Genomic DNA, 22133 nt, shown 5'->3' on the forward strand with positions numbered 1-22133 from the left:
CTGCCCCACCGTGCCTCTCACGTTCGTACTGTTACTCTGTTTTACAAAAACAAAGTGCGACTTTCTGGACTCTCTGGTTGGTTTGGACTCTAACGCCATGTTCGCTCTGCAGACCCGACCCGCTCCGTCAGAAAACCCAAACAGTCATGAAAGCTCCAGTCAGTGCTGGTCCTGAGCCTCCAGGATGAGGTGTGGCTCCGGACAGGGAAAAGGAAATGCGTCTATTTCTGGCTGATGGTTGAGATTAGATCACAGGGGTCAAAGTCACGGCCCGGGGGCCGGATCCGGCCCTCCGGGTAATTCTATCAGGCCCCCCAGATGATTTTATTGTTATTAATGACCCAATGTTATCATGAGCTCATTTCTAACTTTATTATTTTTTATTTTGATTTAAAAGCATGTTTTCAATATAAAGTCATGGAAAATATACTTTTATACCTTAGAGTTCTTACAATTACATTGTTTTTAGACAAATACAATCCTCCAGCTTCCTGTGGGTTTCAGCGCTCATGTTAAAGTTCTGTTTGGCTTCTAGTTTGAATAAAATTGAAAAGAAATCATAATTTCTGGTTAAAAGGTGACAAAAAATGTGGAAACCTTTTTATTTTTGGCATTTTATGATTGTCGATCTTGTACTAATTTTTTTAACAGAACCATATTTTTACCTTTTTTAAGGTGCTTTTATTTTAAGACCTTTCATTGTATTTTTCAGTTGTTTATATATAATATTTAAGACATTTTCTCTTATTTTGTCCGTGTGCGTCCAGTCTGAGCTCGTTGTCGGTCCAGTTTCTGATGCTGTGAAGGTTTTACCAGCTGCGTCTCTGGAAACAGGTGATGGCGTTGAAAAATGGCGCCACTTTTAACATTTTCAATACTTGGAGCTTCGACTCATCCAGTAAAAAATCCTTTTTTGAATATTTTTGGACTCATTCTTCCTCTTGATGTTTCTGCTGCTCGTTTTAGGGGCGCCACAGTGAATCATCCGCCTCCATAAGCTCCTCTTTGGTCCTCCTCCTCCATCATCTGCTCCTCTGATTCCTGATCCATCCTCTCCCAGGAAACATCTTCATCTCTGCTTCCTCCTCTGGCTCCTGGTTCTGAACCAACAATACGGCTGCTCTCTCTACAGTCTTCTACACCTTTTGGTCACACATCTCACCTGAACCCCCCCCACCTGCTGCTTCCACCTATTGGTAAACGAATGAGTCCTTTAAGGATCCGGTTTGTGCTGCTCTTCTTCAGCAGGAAGTTGTTTGAGTGAAAAGCTGCTCAGATTTGTTCTGGTTCTGATGTCACAGAACTCTGTGGAGTCTAAAAAAATCGGTTTTAATTTCAGATGACACAAACGTGGTGAAGGATCCCTCTGCTGGCCAAAGCCGGGAAGTGCAGCACGATGGCAGGAAGTGTCTCCAATAGGTGAGTCAGGAGGACGGATATCAAACGTACCTGCGTTTCTTTGTGTTGAAAAAAATACTCAATAAAAATGATTTATGTAAAGATAAAATATGATCAATCTTTTGCCCTGAAAGAGAATCAGAGTCTGGATTGATGTTAAAATGACATTCAATGGGGAAAAAATCATGTAAAGTTTCTGTTATGGAATTTACACTCAGAACTGACTTTTAGAAATCAACAACTTTGTTTCCTTAAATCTTCATCATCTGTAAAAAAAAAAACAATACTGTAATTTTTAGAATTTTTTAAACTAAATTTCTTGTTTTAGACTTTTATTTTTAAAATAGATTGTCAGAAACAGGAAACTAAATAAAGTGTTGTAGATCATACACGAGAGGACTGTTTTGTTTTGTGTTCGTCCTCCTGTCAGTCACACCTGTCCAGGTGGATCATCCACACCTGTCTTCATCTCAGGTAATCACCCTCAGTCTATTTAACCCAATTTAACCCCGTTGCTGGGTGATTTTCACTCAGCAAAAGTTTTCACCTAAAGTTCGATAAGGTTCATTTCTCTGAGTGTCGTGAGTCGATGGATAAAGTCTCGCATGTCCCAGGAATGGGTGGACCAAAGACCGAGTCTCCAGTATCATTATATATCTTTTTAGGAATGTTTTCCTTTTCAAATTCTGAATTTTTCAGTCAATTTCAAGCCTGTTTTTAGGATATTTCTATGTATTTATTTTCAGTTTTGTTACATAAACCACAGTTAGAAAAAAAGCTACTTTAATTTATCATATGTTGAACTATTTTTTTTGTAAGAAATACTTTTTATTGGATATTTTATATTGAGTAAAAATCACCCAGCAAAAGTGATAGAGTAACTTTTTAAAGCGTTCTGGAGTTAAGAGTCTGGTTTTCTTCTCTTCGTGGTCATCTGTGATGTTACTCCGTCCTCTTTTAGACAGGTTTATGTTTAAGCTATTGGTTATTGATAATAATTTCATTTCTCAATCTTGAGTTTATATTTGATTTACTTTGATGCTGAATTTTAGTCCAAGCAGGTAAAATAATCAGGTTTGCAGACGATGTCGTCATTTTAAGGATGATCAATTTATTATTATATTTTAGTCATTTTAAGGATGATCAGTTTGTCTGAACACAAATAAATCCTGTAATAAATAGGATCTCTATCAGTGTACAATCATGTTATTGTAACAAACATTTTTATGTTTTTATCTGCTCTAAAACTAAGAATTTCAGGTAAAAAAATTAACATTTTTCCATTGAAATGGTCACAATTTGAGACATCAGCCTCTATTGTTTCCATCTGTAACCAAGAAAACCAAAAAACCACAAGGTTGTGTGAAGAAATATATAAGTTTATCTCAGAGAAAGCTTTCCATCCGATCAATAACATCGATTGAGACGCCTCCACATCCATTGAGTTAATGTTCAGTCATGCAGGTAAACACTGACGTCTGCTCAGACATGCAGACCAACAACAGCGTCACACACAGGGAGAAGACACAAAAATACATTTAGAAAAAGAAGTAAAAAAGTATAAATTAGTATTTTCTGTTTGAAAGTGATTCGACTGAAACTTTGACTTCATCCTCTGAATTCTACAGCAAGAGTTTTAGTCAGTTTGATCCTTGAACTGTTTCAATCGGATTTTCATTTTTGATATTTGACAAAAACATTTTTTTGTCTCTAAAACAGTTCAGCCAGAATGCAGAGCTAACAGATATTTAAATCCATGGCTTCTTCTCAACGTAGAACCTTTTATTCTGAAATTTCTCTTTATGGCTTAGATCATTTCAAAATCAAAAGTTTCTATTTTTATTATTTAGTCTGAATAGAATTCTACTGACAAAGACGATTACTGCTATAGTAGTTTTTTGATAAGTATCATTAATTTCTGCAGATTGTAGTAAAAATAAAAAAATCATCATAAAAATTAAACAGAAACAAAATTCATCTTTTTTTTAATTCATGCAATAAAAAATGAATAAAAAACTGAAACCAAATGACAGCAGTCATAAAAATAGTTCCACTTAAAGTCACAGTGAAACAAAAATAAGACAAACTCGCAACAATAAAACGTTGGAGGGTAAAAATTCTCTGGACTTTGGTTGAAATCGCCATGGCAACACTAGTTTCCCTGACTGGCTGGATTCAGCATATAGTTTTCATTTGTGTACATGTGTGTACATGTGTGTACGAGGACAACACAGAGCAGCAGCAGAACAAACATGCAGCTCAGTCTCGACTCAAACTGTACAAAAATATTCAGAGCAATAATCGTAAGACTTGATGCAGCCGTGTTCATGCAGCGGCGGCGGCGGCGGTGGCGGCAGCAGCACGCCACTGATTCATGCAGACACTTTAACACACATTCATCAAACATTTCTAACTCCAGTTTGGTGAGAAATAAAAGTCTGTAAAAAAAGATTTCTGTTCAAAAGTTTAGAAAATAAGACTTCACAGGAACAGAAAGCTTCAGTCACTACTCTAGAACCCAAATGTACATGAGAGTTTACAGTTTACGTTTAGTTTACAGTTTACGTTTAGTTTACAGTCGAGTGTCTACAGCTAGCTGGGGTTGGTCCTCCTGCGTTTGTTGGGGCTTTGTCCGGGATCAACCTTCAGCTCTCGGTACTGCATCTGAGCACAGACAGACGGGAAGAGCAGATGAACACGCCGATTTACACACTACTTACACAAAAGAAGCACAATCTAAGCCACGTGTGTCAGAGTCACGGCCCGGGGGCCGGATCCGGCCCTCCAGGTAATTCTATCCGGCCCTCCAGATCATTTTACTTTATTATTATTAATGACCCGATGTTATCTTGAGCTCATTTCTAACTTGTATAATTTTGACTAAATATATTTTTATAGAGAGTAAAATATTGAAAGTTATTTAATGTTTAAGTCGATTTATTCTGAAATAATATTCCTGGTTTTTATTATTCAGAATTATGTTTAATTTTTTTTTTTTTTAGGCTAATTTGGCATTTAGCTAGTATTTTAGCTGGCTATCAGCTTCAGCATTTTTACCTATCAATTTCATCATCTTCAGCTATCAGCACTAACATCTTCAGCAGCCAAATTCAGCTTCCAGCATTCACACTAACATCATCACAGGTAATGCTGTATATCTAGTTCATGATTATGTTAAAAGTTACAGTTTAAAAATGTAGTTTTATAGTGTTCAATAAATGTTTATCCTGTTCGACCTCAGGTGTGTTTTGGATTTTGTCCCCTTGTGTGATCGAGTTTGACGCTCCTGGTTTAAGCGCTTTAGTCCTCATTCACAGCCGCTCCGACGGCTCCACTCACCACTTGAACGTCTGACGGGACTCTAGACAGGAAGTCGAGCAGCTCGTTGTTCTCGATCATGTACGGGTCTCGCAGCTTCTTGGTGAACTTATTGACACCTGTGACATGAAAAACAGAGGAGTTTAGATCACGATCTAGACACCTGAAGACGGGGAATTTTAATGACAAGGTCGGAGAATACATTTAAAGATTTTTTTAATGAAGACTAAACTTGTTTGAAGAAATTCGTGGTTTTCTATAGTCAGTGTGTTTTAAAAAGAACATTTGTTTTTTTTGTTTGTTTTTTTGAGGAGGGGGGGTTTCACAAAAGTGTAGACCAAACACTAAATCAACTTTCGGCTTTAAAAGTTCCACATTTTTGACAATTTAAAAACAAACTTTTTTACTTATTAAAATTGTATGTGTGCTGCCCCCTACAGGTTGAAACGAGGTATTACAGCTGCATTTTGTGATTGGTTGGTCAGAATTTTCACGTCATCGTGCTCTGCAGCTCCAGTATAAACAGCATTATTTCTGTTTTCATCAGTATTTTCCAGATTGACAGTAAACGTCTCGGAGGGTTTCTGAGTTCAACAGATTATAAACAAATGAAAGTGTGTGGAGACATTTACGTGACATCACACTCACCCCACGCGAGCACCAGGTATCGTAGAGGAATGAGGTAGAGTAGAAATGTGGCCGAACATAAGGCAGCGATCGCCAACCAGCTCAGAAAAGGCACGGTCCAGTTAAAAGTGCTGCAGAAGAGAAACCAGATCAACTCAGTTCTGGACATCGTATGTAATCCATGCATCCATGCGTGATGTGACAAACAGGTTCACCATTTATTGAACACTAAAACTACATTTAAAAACTTCAAAAATGTAACTTTTTAACATAATTATGAACTAGATATTTAACATTACCAGCAATAATTCTTGTTTGAATGCCGTAAGCTGAATTTAGCCACTTAAGACGCTGAAATTGATAGCTACAAATGCAGAAGCTGATAGCTGAAAATGCTGGAGCTGATAGCCAGCTAAAATATTAGCCAAATGCCAAATTAGCCTAAAAACAAACAAAAAGACTTAGGTTAGCCAAAACAGCTAGCATGTAGCTGTAAAATAGCTAAACTTCAAAGTCGAAAAAACAAACAAAAAAAGCCTAAATTAGCCAAAACATTTAGCATGTCGCTGAAACTGTAGCTAAACTCCAAAATTGCCAAAAAAAAACTTTAACAAATGTCAAAATAGTCCATAAAGTTAGCAGAATGACAATTTTTAAAACTGCAAAACTGTAAATTTTTAACATAAATGTAAATAATTTAAATGCAGGAATATTATTCCAGAATAAATCAACCTAAATGACTGAATATTTTACTCTCCATAAAAATATATTTTTTCTAAATTATACAAGTTATAAATGAGCTCAAGATAACATCGGGTCATTAATAACAGTAAAATAAATGATCTGGAGGGCCGGATCCGGCCCCAGGGCCGTGACTTTGACACATTTGCTGTAAAGTGAAGACCGTGAGCTGAAACCTACTTTTTGACTCTTTCTCCGAATGACGCCACCTCGTCCAGAGCGTTCTGCACGCTGATGAACACGTCCTGGATGGCGTAGAGTTTCTCCATGAAGCCCTTGGGCTCCGAGTCCTGACAGACATCACAGCAGCTTTTCATGTAGTCGTATATAAAACCTCTTTTAAGGCCTTTTTCCGCCTACCTTGTCCTCCTTGTCTTCCTCTTCATCCTCCCATTCAAACATGGCCTCCATGGACTGCAGAAGAAGAAGAGAGCGATGGTCAACAAACCGTCTCAGACAGGAAGTTCAGTGGCGTGAGCTCGTTTCTCACCCCGTCAGTCGTCTCTCTGCTGGAGGAGAAGCAGCAGTTCCAGACGAGCAGCAGCACCAGGAACAGCGGCAGCATGTACATCTCGAAGTTCCACACCACCACCACGAACAGCTGACGCCGACAGGAGGCGGGTCAGCACAGCTGAGACAACCCCACAGGAAGTGCGCGTTGGCGTGTGACCTACCACGAAGGAGAGGATGCTCCTCTGCGCCGACTCCCACTCGAAGCAGCTGTTGATGTAGGCGCCGTAGCTGATGAGGACCAGGATGCAGCGCTTCACCCGGTTGAAGTTCTGCTGCAGCAGCTGAGAGGACACAAGAGGACGGAGTGAAGGGCAGCGCATCCACGAGGCGTCGGGTCAATCCCCGGTCCGGGTCATTCTCAAACGTATCTAATAAGTCCTCCTGCTCACCTGGCAGGTGTGGCCAACGTGCCTTAAATGACACCTTTACTTTGGGGTTGGACCTTGGTAGTCTTATTTTGTGGGCTTTATTTATTTGTTTTCTTTATGTTGATTTGGTTAGAGGTCTCCATGACTTGTTTTATGTTTAGCTAACATTCCAATTCCCTTTTGGTTTGTCTTTTTGTTTGGACCAGCACACTAATTATTTGATTTTCATTCATTTCAGGACACAAGTTTTATTTATTTAATACACTGTGTTCCTCTTCTTCTCATTGGTTTTTGTTATTGTCACCTTTTGTATTTTCCCCACTAGACCTGAACCAGGGCATGTATTGGACACTCTAAAACTACATTTTAAAACTTTAAAACTCCCTTTATAGCATAATTATGAACTAGATATATAGCTTTACCTAGTGTGAATGCTGAAAGCTGAAGATGCTGAAATTGATAGCCAGCTAAAATATTAGCTAAATGCCAAATTAGCCTAAAAAACTAAAGAAAGAAAAAACATAGATTAGCCAAAACAGCTACCATGTAGCTGAAAAAATGGCTAAACATCAAAACACCCTAAAAAACTTAAAAAAGCCGAAATTAGCCAAAACAGTTAGCTTCTAGCTGAAATATTAGCTAAACTCCAAAACAGCCTAAAATCTTAGTAAATGCTAAAATATTCCAAAAAGCTGCAGAATACCAATTTTTAAAACTTTAAAACTGTAACTTTTTAACATAATTCTGAATAATAAAAAGGCAAGAATATTGTTACAGAATAAATCAACTTAAACCTTAAATAACTTTCAATATTTTACTCTCTATAAAAATATATTTTGTCAAAATGATACAAGTTGTAAATGAGCACAAGATAACATCGGGTCATTAATAACAATCAAATAAAATGATCTGGAGGGCCGGATCCGGCCCCCGGGCCGTGACTTTGCCCCGGTCTCTACAGCCATGATACACCCCAAGGCTCTGTACTGGGTCCCATTCTTTTATCATGCTTCTCATTTTAACAGAGAAAACTCAAAATGTTCATTTCTATGCTGACAACATTTAGCCGTTCTCTTCTATTTTGTATGAAAAAAAACCCTTTTCTAAAAGGGTCTATAGATGCTAACCTAATGCTAATGCTAATGGTGATCAATATTGGAGTTCAGATCCAGATTCCAGTTCAGATGAGGTAAACAAAGACGTTCATGGATCTATTTGTTTGCGAGTGGATGCTTCAGAATGGGGCGGAGCTGGGAGCTTTAGGCCCCGCCCAGCGTATTTTCTACGACCTTTTTCAAACACCCTTTTTTCATCTAAAGAAATACAATTGTGAGTCTGATTTATGTCCTCCGTCATCAGAGCCCGTTAAGAGGAGATTTTCAGTGAGGAACCCCCACCTGCTTGGAGACTTTGGGCTCCTCCTCGATGTATTTCTGCTCTGCAGGAACGACCGTCCTAAAAGCAGCTTTAACCTGAAGGAATAAACGAACAAACATGTATACTGTGACCTCGACATGCAGGGCTCATCATAACCCCGTTTCCATAGCAACAGAGCGGCAGACGTCGACGTTCCGTTTACTCACAGTGTTGTAGATGACCTCGATCTCCAGGTGGATGACTCCTTTGGTGGGGGCTGTCAGCTCTTTGTTTTTAAGCAGGTACGCCCTCTGCTGGCCGTTATGGACCTGACAGACAGACCGACGGCATGAAGTTTTTCTGAGGAACATTTTAGAGCTCATAAAGATCAAACTCACGCTTAACAGAGGGATGGCCACTTTCCCCAGGAAGTCGGCGCTCCGGTCTCTGTCCTCGTCCAGTACCGTCACCTCCAGCACCGAGTGGATGTCCTTCACATTACTGAGGACGGAGAGAGCGGTAAGGAAGTACAGCCCAGAACTAAAACCGGTCTCCGGGACACTTACAAAGTGAAGACTTTGTTCCACTCCGGGTTGAGATTCTTGTAAACCGTGTGAGTCTGCAAGCGGTCGTTGTTCAGCTCCAGCACGCAGAACGGGTCGCTTTTACCTGAGAGGACAGGTAAAGATACTTCAGGCTCTTTTCTACAGATGCTTTGAGTCTAAAACAGAAAAGGACGTACCGGTGACGTCTGCAACCATAAGGCCTTCTGCTCTCAGCACCTTCACCTGAACGACGCCCACGTCTTTGAAGTTAGAGAATGACCGCCTGGCGCTCTGAGGAAGACCAGCCCAGGTTTTCACAGCGGAACATTTGCATGTTTTTAAGAATCAAATGTGGGATGCGGCTCACGTATCGCTTGTGGATCTCCCTGCGCTCATAGGGGTCGTCCAGCGGCGTGATGGACAGGTCTGTGATGGACACAGCGGCTGTGGCGGTCAGCGTGACCAGCAGCACCAGGTCGCCTCGGTTCTCCTCCAATGGCAGCTCCAGGTGATGGGTCTGCTCCTTGGCCAGAGAGGAGAGGTCCAGCTGGCAGCTAGACCGAAAAACACACCGGACTGTGAGAGATCCCTGACCCACCAGACCAACAATCTATCTCAATAACCATCCACCCACTACCCCTCTAAACTTGGGTTTAATGACTGACCTGAACACTTTCCTCCAAAACTCTTGACATAAACTTTGTCTTTTGTGATTGTGGAAATGACCTAAATCAAACCTAAACCTGCACCCTTATGTCCTGTGGAGACATCATGGGCTGGACGGCTGAATCCCAAACAACACCTCACTTCCAGCCAAACCAACTGACCGTCCAATGAAGTCATCTCTCCTGCCGGTGTCTTTGTCCCACACCGTCATCTCCAGGACTCCTCCGGACTCCTCGTACATATGCAGGTCGAACTGCTCCCTCCACTGAGGACTCAGGGTCTTCTGCATGGTCTGCTCAGCCACAAACCTTTACGTCACGAAACTCATTCCAGACACGGATCGGGCAGGAAGTGCGGGTATCAGACCTTGCTCTTGTACTTCTGTGGTCCCAGCCTGAACTTCACATACGGATCACTCAGACCGTTGGGGTCCATGGGAATCAGGTTCCGACCTTCGATCAGCGCGATGCTGACGATCCCTCGCCACAACTGAGATTTCCGATGCACCTCCGAGAGACGCATGGACTGCTGCTGCTGACACAGAGGTACAGACGGTGAAACGGGCCTGCTCTGTCAAAGGGGCGGGACAAAAGGAGCGGTCGCATCACAGGGGTGGGACATAAGGAGCGGTCGGATCACAGGGGTGGGACATAAGGAGCGGTCGGATCACAGGGGCGGGACAAAAGGAGCGGTCGCATCAAAGGGGTGGGACACATGGACAAATGACATCAACGGGGCAAGGTAAATGAACCTGTGACATCACAGAGGTGAGATGCATGGGTCTGTGACATTAAAGGAATGGGACAAATGGACAAATGACATCACAAAGTTGAGAAACAAGGAATAGCAACATGACAGCAGCAGGACAAATGGGTCTGTGACATCACAGGGGCGGGATATAAAGTCCTACAACATCACATGGGCGTGACAAAAGGAGCTGTGACATCACAGGGGTGGGACACATGGACCAATGACATCAACTGGGAAGATCAATGTGACAGCACAGGGCTGTTACAAATGGATCTGTGACATCACAGAGGTAGGGAACAAGGACAAACGACATGACAGTGGCGGGATGTATGGGCCTGTGACATCACAGAGCCAGGAAAAAAATGGACAAGCGACATCACACAGGAGGAGGGATGAACCTGTGACATCACAGGGGTGGAATGCATGGATCTGTGACATCACAGGGGAGGGACACATGGACAAGCGACATCACATGGTCTGACAAATGGGAAAATTGACATCAGCAGGGCAGGATAAATGAACCTGTACGTCACAGGTTCATAGGGGCGGGATGCATGGGTCTGTGACATCAAGGGGCAGGACAAAAATACCTACAACATCACATGGGGGGGGGGTGTGTGTGTGTGCAAACGCAGGGCTCTGTTCTTCTTTTCCCGATTCCTCATCAGTAAAACCAGAAAAACCCAACAAATATTTGAACAGACACAAACAATTCTGCCGACGGGATCTGTTAATATAGTTGTCTGATATAATGTCTGAAACAGACTTCAGTGAGTGGAAAACAGAAAATATCTCAATGATGTACATCAACATAATCTTGTCATATGGAGTTTTGGTAAAATTCCATCATCACAGCAAAGATAGAGCAGAGAACCACAGAACAAATGTAAAGTTTTTAGAATATTTTCAATCTGAAATCTTGTTTTTAAACCAACAAACAGGATCACTTTAGTTTCAGCAGCATGTGTTCCTAAAGTTTAATATATGATATGAGTCATCTAATAAGGAACTGAAGCTAAAGAGCCGTCATAAAGTGGAGCTGCTGGACAAACAAAGTGGTTGTAAATCTGCTATTAATACACTTTTATGTTTGTGGTTCAACAGCAACTCGAGTTGTTCAGTAACTTCAGATCTAAACTCTGTTTTAGTTGTTACAAATGGTTAAGCCAACAAATTCATAAAAAAAACTAAACTCAAAGATTAAAAAACAAAATACATGTTATAACTGCTAATAGAATTTAGGTGAATTTCTCCTCTTCTGCAAACATCCCAGCTGTGGTTCTAGCAGAGGAACCTGGTCGTACTGAGGCAGCGGTTTGGTTTTATCGGTTTTTGACGTTTTCAAACTTTCATTTACCACTGTGACTCGGTTTTTGCTTTTCTTCTGCATTTAAGATTTTTTTTTCTTTTACCACAAAGTCATTTTGTCTGAAAGCTGAGATGTTTAACAGAAGGAAGCAGGAGAACTTTAGCTGGGGACTACTCTCTGCGGCGGAGGGATCCCGCTTCAGTGTTTTGGGTGCAGTTTGCTCCAGCGTTGCTTTTGTTTTGAGACTTTTCTTTTAAACAAAAACTGCACATAAATCACTGAACCGACATGGAGCATTTCAGGAAAATATTCCAAATAAAGAGGAGTGATGGAACAATCAATCAATCAGGAACCAAAATGGAGGATTTTTCAACTAACTGGCAACTTTTAAACCATTTTTAGTTTTTATTACGCTCTTCGCATTAATCCATGACATTTGCCTGGTTTAAAATCATTCAGTAAAAGGGAAGAGAGGTTCAGTCGTTAACAAGCTTTCACCCTACACTAGCTGGGATAGGCTCCAGCAACCTATGACCCCAAAAGAGATTAAGTCAATTTAGAAAATGGATGGAGACAAAAAGAAACAGACAAAAGTTTTTCATTTTTAGTTCCGTCCTTAGATTTGTCCTTCTATGTCAGAGGTCTGTAACCTTCAACTCTGAAAGTTTCAGTTTGATTTCTCACTGACTACAACCCAAAAATTCTTCCTTCATCCTTTATTAAAATAAGACACTGACTTGCTTTTATGTTATTGTTATTACTATGAAAAGCATAAATGAGCTGTTGTTCATTTTGCATGAATAAAACAGAAATAATAAAAAAAATACTATTTTTTTAACTTTTGACAGAAGTTCCTTTCAAAATAAAAGACACCCTGTCACATGTGATCACCTCAATGCAGCTAAAGTAGAAGTAGTTAGTCTAATGTCAGCAGTGATTAAATAAAAATAGCTAATTTCACTGTTGTTGGTGCATCTCTGCCAGAAATGTAAATCTAACAAACCAAAGTGGAATCCGAGGAAATTAAGTGATCTCTGCCATATTTTTATACACACTTAAAATTCTTTAATTAAAAAAAAAAAAGCTTAATACTGGTTGTGCTTATTGATGTCGATTGATTTTTATAGTACAAAAGAAGTAGAGCTGCCACGATTAGTCGACTAATCAACCATTAAAATAATCGACGACTAATTTAATAGTTGATTAGTCGTTACTTTATATTATATGGAGTCAGAGTGTAGTAAAGTTAAAAGTTAAAATGGTGTTATGCTAGCTTTATGGACTAATTTGCCATTTATTAAGGTTTTAGGCTAATTTGGATTTTAGCTAATATTCCAAATACATGCTAGCTTTTTTGCTATTTTAGGCTCTTTTTGTTTTTTAGGCTATTTTGGAGTGATAGCGATTTTAGCTATCACTTTCAGCATCTTCAGCAGCCAAATTCAGTTTTTAGTTCGTTTAAAGCTAAAGATGGTTAAGATTTGTGCTTTACATCCAGTTTGTCCATTACCCGATTAGTCGACTAATCAGAAAAAAATCAGTGATTAGTCGACTATTAAAATAACTGTTTGTGACTGCTCTAGACAGAACGCATACAAATGTGTGAAAATGTTCATTTCTACTTGTGATACACACTGTCCTTGAACTGTTTTAAATTAGTTAAAGTTTATGTTAGTTTACCTTTTTTCCCTTTTCTACGTTCTCACTTCTTACTTTAGTTACTTTTCAACATTTAGAAACTTATTTTTCTTTTTCTTTAATAAAAGATCCCTGCTCTAACTCATTTATCTGTCCAACAGAATTTGTGAAACTCAGACGCTTTATTCTGAAAGTCTGCTCTTTTGTTACTAAAATAAAAGCTGTTCATTCAGGATTGGAGTGTCTGGAGGAGAGTGAAGATCAGAGCCTGTCAGGGTGGTGGAACACGGGAAGCTGACGAAGACGGTGGAAGCTGCACACACAGACGATGAAGGAGGCGGTTTACCTTTGTGGAGCGTTTCCAGGACCTCCTGAGCAGCATGGTCTGAATTCAAACACACAACTTCAGTCACAGCTGAACAGATTTACCACGTCTGTGGCTGAGCTGCAACACTAGAGGGCGCTCCAGGGCAGAAGCACGTCTGACTACTGCAGGCAGACATTAATAATTAAGAGGGAGATGACCTGCTTTTAATTGAGCGACATAATTAAACTCTTCTGGAAAATCGGCATTATTTTGGCCTCAAACAGGAACGAGACGCGTCTGTTTTCAACGTCGCGTCTTCCCGCTCTTCCTCTGGTTGTCTCTACGTCTTCCTCCCGAACAGGAGTGCGGCACAAGCTGAGCATCCGCCAATCATTAATTTATATCCTGAATAAAACATGAGTGAGGCTGTGCCAAATGTCACAGACAGGAGAAGGCTTCAGTCTCCACGTCGATGTTAGGAAACGGATCAGAACCGAGCAGAACTCAGAACTTTAGTGTCATCTCTAACAAACTCATCTTTCTCTGACTGATCTGAACCCTTAAATCAACATTTGTTTCAGACTAACTCAGAGCTGATCTGTGTTTCTTGTGTGAAAACCAGCAGTCCTACAGTTGCATGATGGGAAATGGAGGCTGAACCCGACGTTTTCTGAACAAAGCTGTGATCAAACCACATTCTTCCCCTTCGTTCGCCCTCGTCCTCTGTCAGATTCTCTTCTGTTTTCCGCTAAAAGGATTCAGTTGTAATCATTTCATCAGAGGGAGAGATTCCATAATTCATGTTGACGTTTGTTTTATTCATGAAGCAAAGATGGAGCCGAAGAAAACTGGGAAAAACATCCAACAGGGACGCCAAAACAAGCGATAATGTCAAAGAACAGATGCCCTTACAGGTGGATATGTATGGAGCTATTTTGGTGCCATAAATATTTGAAGCCCAAATGAAACATAAAAAAAAAATATTGCTGTTTGGTCAAAAATCATGTAAAAAGTCCAAAACTTTATGCTATTCTAAAATAAATGTCATTAGTTTCAGCTTCAAATCTTCTGTTTTATAGGTTTCAAATCTCACATTTTCAGTTCCCAAGACGGGTCTAAAAAGCAGTTTTGTCGCGTACAAACCGCTGTCCAAAAAGCTAAGCTATTTTGAAGTTAAGCTATTTTTTTGGCTACATGCTAGCTGTTTTGGCTAACCTAAGTTTTTTTTTTTTTTTGTGGCTAATTTGGCATTCAGCTAATATTTTAGCTGGCTATCAGCTTCAGTGGTTTCAGCTATCAATTTCAGCATCTTGAAGATGCTGAAATAAGACACACCTGGACTAGTCATGTGACTACAGGTTAACTGATGAGGCTGCATGGGATCAGCTACAGGACCACTACGTCATCACTAAACTCACTTTGTGTACATACGGCTTCCAGCGATACGTGGTAACCTCGGAGCGATGCTGAAAACACAAACACTCGTCATGAAGATCAGAAGTCCTGAATGGATTCAACTTTTCCAGAAATGATTTGACTGGTTAAAAGCTGGATCACCAACACTTTGATCTGAAATCCGTCCAGCTCGGTTAACTATGCACACATTAATTTGGTGAGACTATTTTGGCTCCATATCTCTGCTAAAACATAAATAGTCTGGACAGATCGAACCCACAGCGCCCTCTGGTGTTCATAGATGTTTGATAAGGATGGCTTTGATTCAAGACAGCGCTCCTCTAGTTTGATGTTTAAGTAACGTGACTAAAGTTCCAGACCTTCCAGTGTCCTCATATTTGCAATAAAATGACGTCCTCATTGTGAGCTTTTAAAGTTTTTGGTTACTTTCCATCCAGATTTGAAACTCCAACGATGGAAAACCAACAACAGATTCCAAACCGGTTCGATCATTGAAGACGGGAAAACGAAACGTGACGTACCGTCATGTCGCGCGGCTCCTGCAGGGGGCTGTCTTTAGGCGTCAGCGTGACGGCGAGCTCCAGAGATCCCAGGTCCTGATCCGGGAGGTGAGGGTCCTTCAAGACCAGAGTCACGGGAATCGTCCTGCAGCGAACAGATGGTTCTGATCCACATCGACTCTTCTCTACGTTTGAAGTACGACACTTCCACCATCACTCACTTGTTCATCTTATTTACATCAGCACCGTTTATATGTTTACAATGTGAGACCAGACGAGTGTTTACTTAGAGGAGGGTCAAATTCAATCACACAGGGGTCCAAAATCCAAAACATACCTGAGGTCACGGGACAACAGGATTAACATTTACTGAACACTGAAACAAAATTTTTAAAATTGTAACTTTTTAACATAATTATGAATTAGATATATAGACCTGCAATAATGCTAGTGTGAATGCTGGAAGCTAAATTTGACCACTGAAGATGCTGAAATTAATAGCTAAAAACGCTGAAGCTCATAGCCAGCTAAAATATTAGCTAGATGCCAAATTAACCTAAAAACTAAAAACACACAACTTAGATTAGACAAAACAGCTAGCATGTAGCTGAAATATTAGCAAAACTCCAAAATAACCTAAAAAGTCTTAGTAAAAGCCAAAATAGTCCAAAAAGCTAGAAGAATGCCATTTTTTAAAACTTTAAACTGTAACTTTTTAACATAATTATGAATAATAAAAAAGCAGGAATATTATTCCAGAATAAATCAACTTAAACCTTAAATAACTTTCAATATTTTACTCTCCATAAAAATATATTTGGTCTAAATTATACAAGATAGAAATGATCCCAAGATAACGTCGGGTCATTAATAACAATAAATAAAATGATCTGGAGGGCCGGATCCGGCCCCCGGGCCTTGACTTTGACTCATGTGTTTTAGACACACCTCTGCTGCTCCAGAGACTCCAGGTACAGGAAGGCTGACCCCATGAAGTCATCCTGGAGGCCAAAGTCGTAATCAAACACCTGCAGGAGAGCAGAACATGTGATGAAGACGCTGAAGAACTCTCCAGAAGCTTCCAGATGCTTCTGGGCTTTACCTTCACGTACAGAGGCTCGCTCAGGCTGTCCACCACCAACGTGGTCCTCTCATCCCACACCGGGTTCAGGTTCTTGTGGATGGTCTTGCTCCTGAACACTTCCTTTCCAGCCAGCTTGAACTTGACGTAGGGGTCGCTGGTACCTGCAGGAACAAAGTTCTCACACCTTCATGGAATAAGAACAGAGAAGAATGACAGTCCGCCGCCGCCGCCGCCGCCGCCGCCACCGCACCTCCTCTGTCCCGGATGGCCAGGTTGTGTCCTCTCTTCAGCACGATGTCCAGCTTGTACACGCCGGAGCTGGAGGTGGCCGGCTGAGGAGGATCTCCGGAGGAGCAGGAGGCCGCCATGCCCTGCAGGGAGAAGACGTGTTAGCTCCGCCCATCTCCAACATCTGTCACTCTCAAACTCACCAGCGCGGTTTCGGACATGTCACGATTGAAAGCAGTTCCCTCACAGCTCATGCAGAGTAACGCAAACAGGCGCTGAGGACACGGCTGACAGGAAATTACACGACAGCAACTTCCTGCCAGCCGACCACACGGCAGCTCAGCACGCCGGCGCCTTCAAACGTGAAAAAAACCCGTTCACACGTAAACATGAGCAAAGAGGAAACACCAAATCTCTGATTGCAAACACTCTTCATCTACCAAGTACTGACAGTTATGATGACAGAAACGTTGCAAAAATGTGAACACAAAACAAAACCTCTGTAACAAACTAAACCAGGGGTCCCCAAAGTACGGCCCGCGGGCCAGATCCGGCCCTCCTCCACATTTAGTCCGTGATCAATGTCAGAGCTATACAGTCACACGGATTTTTATTGAGAGTAAAATATTGAAAGTTATTTAAGGTTTAAGTTGATTTATTCTGGAATAATATTCCTGCCTTTTTATTATTCATAATTATGTTAAAAAGTTACAGTTTTAAAAAATGTCATTCTGCTTGTTTTTTGATTATTTTGGTATTTACTAAGATTTTTTAGGACTTTTTTTAAGTTAGGCTAATATTTGAGCTACATGCTAGCTGTTTTTTTTAAGCTTTTTAGACTAATTTGGCGTTTAGCTAATATCTCAGTTGACTACCAATTAAAGTGTTTTCAGCATCAGGCTTCCAACATGGTACAACATCCGTGTCCCAAAAATATGGCGACTGAATTGATTTGGTTGAACCTAAATCCTCTTCTATGGATGATGTCACACTCACTCAGTCCAGTTCTTATATTCATACAATGGTTTTCATTTAATATGATTTTTTAGTCTATTTTGGAGTTTGGCTAATATTTTTAGCTACATGCTAGCTGTTTTAGCTAATTTAGCCTTTTTTTTAAAGTTTTTTTCGACTGCTATGGAGCTTAGCTAATACATCACCTACATGCTAGCTTTTTGGCTAATTTAGACGTTATTTGAGAATAATGTAGGTAAAAATATACAAAAAGTCAACTACAGATTAATAAAAACACCTGACGTTAAAACTAGGCGACTCTGAACAAAAAGAGTTCAAAGCTACAAATAAATTTCCATATTGTGACACAGAGGGACTTCACTGTGAGCCGTGTAACATTAACAGGTGGTAAATGTTAGCATTTGACATTAGCATTAGCATGGTATGTTAGCTCCAGCTACAACAAACCTCAGTTTATTAGGAGCAAATATAATTTATTTATTTGTATTATTATTTGTGCTCTTTTATAAATGTTTTCTTCACTGCATTTTCATTTTCAGGAACAAGAACATTCGGTCAGAAGCTGCTAACCTCCGTGTGACGCGTTCTCACCTCTCTCACTGCACATGGACTCCACCACAAACACACACTCGTTCATTCTGAAGTGATCCTAATCTTTCATCTGAATGTTTACCGTTTATTTAGTTATTTTTACTTCCGTTGCTAGGTGACCAAATCGGTGAGGCTGTAACTTTTTAACATAATTATGAACTAGATATATACCATTACCTGTGATAATGCTAGTGTGAATGCTGTAAGCTGAATTTGGCTGCTGAAGATGCTGAAATAATAGCTAAAAACACTGAAGCTGAAAATCCTGAAGTACCTAGCTAAAATGGTGAAGCTGACAGCTGGAAATTCTGAAGTTAATAGCTGAAAACACTGAAGCTGATATATTAGCTAAATGCCAAATTAGCCAAAAAAATAAATAACTTAGGTTATCCAAATAAGCTAGCATGTAGCTGAAATATTAGCTAAACTCCAAAATAGAGTAAAAAAATCTTAGTAAATGTGAAAATAGTCCAAAAAGCTGCAGAAAGACCATTTTTAAAACTTTAAGGGAGGGCCGGATCCGGCCCCCGGGCCTTGACTTTAACACATGCCTTAGAAAGTCTTAGGAAGTTGTGTATTTTATAAGATTACTGTTAACAGAAAAACAGTTAATGAGTCTACGTTTCGTGTCATCTTTAATTACTTATTTTGTTGTTTTTTTCAGAATTTAATTTAGTTCTTTATTCGATTTTTCTGTCATAAATCTGATCTGATTGCTTAAAGGATGCAGAGTTTGGACTCGTTTTCCTGAGTCATCATGACAGAAAACAAAGATGTTAGTTTAAAACCAGCATGAATAAACACAAACTGGTCGCTCGCGGTTCCTGCTGACACGACTTGTGTCTTTGTGGCCTCAGACAGCCGACACACTTCGTCTAATCTGGACTAATTGTGTTCATCGCCAACCAAGTTATGCGCTGGGATTACCTGGGGTTACCTGGGGTCACTGAGGCTTCTGCCTCAGCTTCACCTACTTCCAACTGTCGGTGGGGTGGATGCTGACCTCCTCCTGACTGCAGGTAACGCACCTCAGCTCACCTGGTCTGCATGTTTCCCGCCCCAGAATCCCTGATTTAAGTTTAAGTTGATTTATTCTGGAACAATATTCCCGCCTTTTTATTATTCATAATTATGTTAAAAAGTTACAGTTTTAACGTTTAAAAATGTAGTTTTAGTGTTCAATGAATGTTTATCCTGTTCGACCCACGACCTAAGGAGTGTTTTGGATTCTAACACCTCTGTGGTGCAGCGTCCCGTCCCGGTACTGGGTTTGAGTACCGGTACTGGATGCTTCCTGAGGACCGGTCTGCAACATTCGGTACCGGGTCCTGGACCCTAATGCTACGAACAGTCAGCATGTCAAAAAACGACGAGTTGGGACACCCAAAACGTCCATTTTAAACTGCGTCACAGAGACGGAAGTACCGCTGAAAGCATCCATCATTCAGATTCAGCTCCTGCAGAGGACGGTGAAGCGAACCGGACCGGGAGAGCCCGGATGATCTCATTAATCCAGACATGTTTTTGTTGAGCTCTTCAAAATAAAATGACCTGATCTCTCAACATTATCCATATCGTCCACATCTTAGCGATGAGGCTAAAAACTGTTGTCCGTAGCTCCTCCCACAAACAGCAGGAGTTCTTTGAACACACTTTGGACAAGATTCCAGCAGTGAATTTGTAACACGTCAAAACAGAGGCCACAGATTTAACATTTGTGTGAAAGCAGCATTACAAGTGCGACGAAGTCAACAATATAAAACATTGAATCTATTAGTCATCTGGTCCCATGTTGCTAACGTAGCTACGGAAAGCAAAAACAGTCATTTTTAAATTGGCAAAACACTCATCGGCAGATTTTATTGCTAGGTCTAAGCTAAGTACGGCTGTGCTAACACCTCAATGACATCAGATGATTGTTTTCGCTCAAAAAACCTGAAGACTATTGATATTAAACAGTTATATATCAAATATAGGATAATCTCTGGACCTTCCTCTTTGTTGTCGCTTCAAAAATGTCCTTTTTTGGTTAGCTGCTGTGTTTGATAGTTTTATGGTGATACAGCAGGAAACATGTCTGCATGCTCTCTTAGCATGATGCAGACATGGCTGGTGTCGTAGCATGACTCGGACACGGGACAACCGCCTGTCGACCAGGGAAAGGCCGACTCTGGAGGGTTATACTAGTGAACGGGTCAGTCAGAGGTAGTTAGCAGCTTAGAAAGGATTAACTGACAGACTAAATCAGGAAAGCAAAGCACCAAGCTGATAATAGCAACAGATAACCTGAGATCTCATTACAAACGTCTAACAATGACAACAGTTTGTTTTCCTTATCAGTTATTTTACACAACTGTGTACTTACTACGACAACTTAACCACAACATCACAGTTTTCTTGACCCAAAACCTGATGCCCTAAAGCGCGTGTCAAAGTCGAGGCCCGGGGGCCGGATCCGGCCCTCCGTGTAATTCTATCCGGCCCTCCAGATCATTTTATTTGATTGTTATTAATGACCCGATGTTATCTTGAGCTCATTTCTAACTTGTATAATTTTGACAAAATATGTTTTTATGGAGAGTAAAATATTAAAGTTATTTAAGGTTTAAGTTGATTTATTCTGGAATAAAATTCATGATTTTTATTATTCATAATTATGTTAAAAAGTTACAGTTTTAAAAATTGTCATTCTGCTAGCTTTCTGGACTATAATGACATTTAATAAGATTTTTTAGTCTATTTTGGAGTTTAGATAATATTTTTGGCTACATGCTAGCTTTTTGGCTAATTTCGACTTTATTTTATTTTTTTATGCTATTTTGAATTTAAGCTAGTATTTCTGCTACATGCTAACTCGTTTGGCTAATTTAGACTTTCTTTTGTTTTTCTACACTACTTTTGGAGTTTTGCTAATATTTCAGCTACATGCTAGCTTTTTTTTAGCTAATTTAGGCTTTTCAGTTTTTTTGGCTATTTTGAACTTTAGCTATTTTTTTTAGCTACATGCTAACTGTTTTGGCTAACCTATGTGTTTTAGCCTAATTTGTCATGTAGCTTATATTTTAGCTGGCTATCAGCTTCAGCATTTTTAACTATCAATTTCAGCATTGACGGCTATCGGCACTAGCATCTTCAGTTCGGCCTGTGACGTAAGGTGTGTTTTGGACTTTGACACCCCTGCACTAAAGACAATTCTCTAAAATCCAATAGTTCCAATAAATATGATAATTTTTTATGCAAAATAAGACTGAGCAGAGCTACAGACTAAAAGGTGGTCCTCTGCGTTTACGTTCTACTGCAGTGCAGGGAAGCCTCTATAACACGATTTCCTCATGAGAGCATCACATGAACGTCGTCTCCATCACGGACCAGCTCTGCTGACTTCAGCAGAAACACCGTCAGAGTCCTTCATCACAACAGTTTACTGTTTCACTCTGAACCAAGCTGTCGTTTAGGAGGTCCGGACCGCATCGTCTCACCTGCAGAAACAGTTTCCTGATATCTGAAGTCTGTAAACGTCCATGAAATATGATTAAAAACGTATTCAGAAGATCAGCTCAAAGGAAAATGTGACGTAGCTTCAGAAACATGGAGGTCTCCTGGAGCTTATTTAACTGTAACTAAGCAGGAATACGACGATGTGGTTTGTTTATTAAAAACAATCCACTTTTCATCCTCAGAAAACTGGCCATAAAGAGTTCATTAGGCCACGCCCACAGCTCAACATCTCCTTAGACAGGAAGTACCTGCATCTTTAATTTTAAAGTTATAACTATTTAAGGGTTTGTTCTAATCTGAGGTTT

The 22133-nt window shown here is 40.3% G+C and overlaps 1 protein-coding gene and 1 long non-coding RNA gene across 6 annotated transcripts in view; one reads left to right on the forward strand and one right to left on the reverse strand.

Annotated features, from left to right (window-relative positions):
* The first annotated feature begins 369 nt into the window (after positions 1 to 369).
* LOC112163061 lies at positions 370 to 13707 on the forward strand. 3 transcript variants are annotated; one of them, XR_004948768.1, is made up of 4 exons: positions 370 to 1196; positions 1340 to 1419; positions 1829 to 1872; positions 13463 to 13707. It is a non-coding gene; the product is annotated as an uncharacterized LOC112163061 (long non-coding RNA). The 3 variants fall into 3 exon arrangements; XR_004948767.1 differs by having other exon boundaries at positions 1340 to 1872; XR_002922223.2 differs by lacking the exon at positions 1829 to 1872.
* Positions 2757 to 22133, reverse strand: part of mctp1b (multiple C2 domains, transmembrane 1b) — a 29264-nt gene continuing 9887 nt past the window's right edge. The window contains exons 1-21 of one of the 3 annotated variants that reach the window (XM_036214453.1): positions 16968 to 17023; positions 16787 to 16907; positions 16555 to 16697; positions 16401 to 16480; positions 15474 to 15597; positions 13576 to 13614; positions 9899 to 10063; positions 9694 to 9824; positions 9234 to 9420; positions 9064 to 9157; positions 8888 to 8990; positions 8720 to 8822; positions 8549 to 8650; positions 8363 to 8437; positions 6759 to 6878; positions 6575 to 6685; positions 6445 to 6498; positions 6265 to 6374; positions 5365 to 5474; positions 4738 to 4835; positions 2757 to 4062 (exon numbers count right to left, since the gene is read on the reverse strand). In XM_036214453.1, the coding sequence (XP_036070346.1) occupies positions 3991 to 4062; positions 4738 to 4835; positions 5365 to 5474; positions 6265 to 6374; positions 6445 to 6498; positions 6575 to 6685; positions 6759 to 6878; positions 8363 to 8437; positions 8549 to 8650; positions 8720 to 8822; positions 8888 to 8990; positions 9064 to 9157; positions 9234 to 9420; positions 9694 to 9824; positions 9899 to 10063; positions 13576 to 13614; positions 15474 to 15597; positions 16401 to 16480; positions 16555 to 16697; positions 16787 to 16907; positions 16968 to 17018 (2193 nt within the window). In that variant the 5' untranslated portion in view covers positions 17019 to 17023 and the 3' untranslated portion in view covers positions 2757 to 3990. Of the gene's footprint in view, positions 4063 to 4737; positions 4836 to 5364; positions 5475 to 6264; positions 6375 to 6444; positions 6499 to 6574; positions 6686 to 6758; positions 6879 to 8362; positions 8438 to 8548; positions 8651 to 8719; positions 8823 to 8887; positions 8991 to 9063; positions 9158 to 9233; positions 9421 to 9693; positions 9825 to 9898; positions 10064 to 13575; positions 13615 to 15473; positions 15598 to 16400; positions 16481 to 16554; positions 16698 to 16786; positions 16908 to 16967; positions 17024 to 22133 lie in introns of those variants that run through there. The other 2 variants (XM_024299175.2, XM_024299176.2) reach the window with 2 other exon arrangements.

The sequence above is a fragment of the Oryzias melastigma genome, linkage group LG12, assembly GCF_002922805.2.
Source record: "Oryzias melastigma strain HK-1 linkage group LG12, ASM292280v2, whole genome shotgun sequence".
Lineage (NCBI taxonomy): Eukaryota > Metazoa > Chordata > Actinopteri > Beloniformes > Adrianichthyidae > Oryzias > Oryzias melastigma.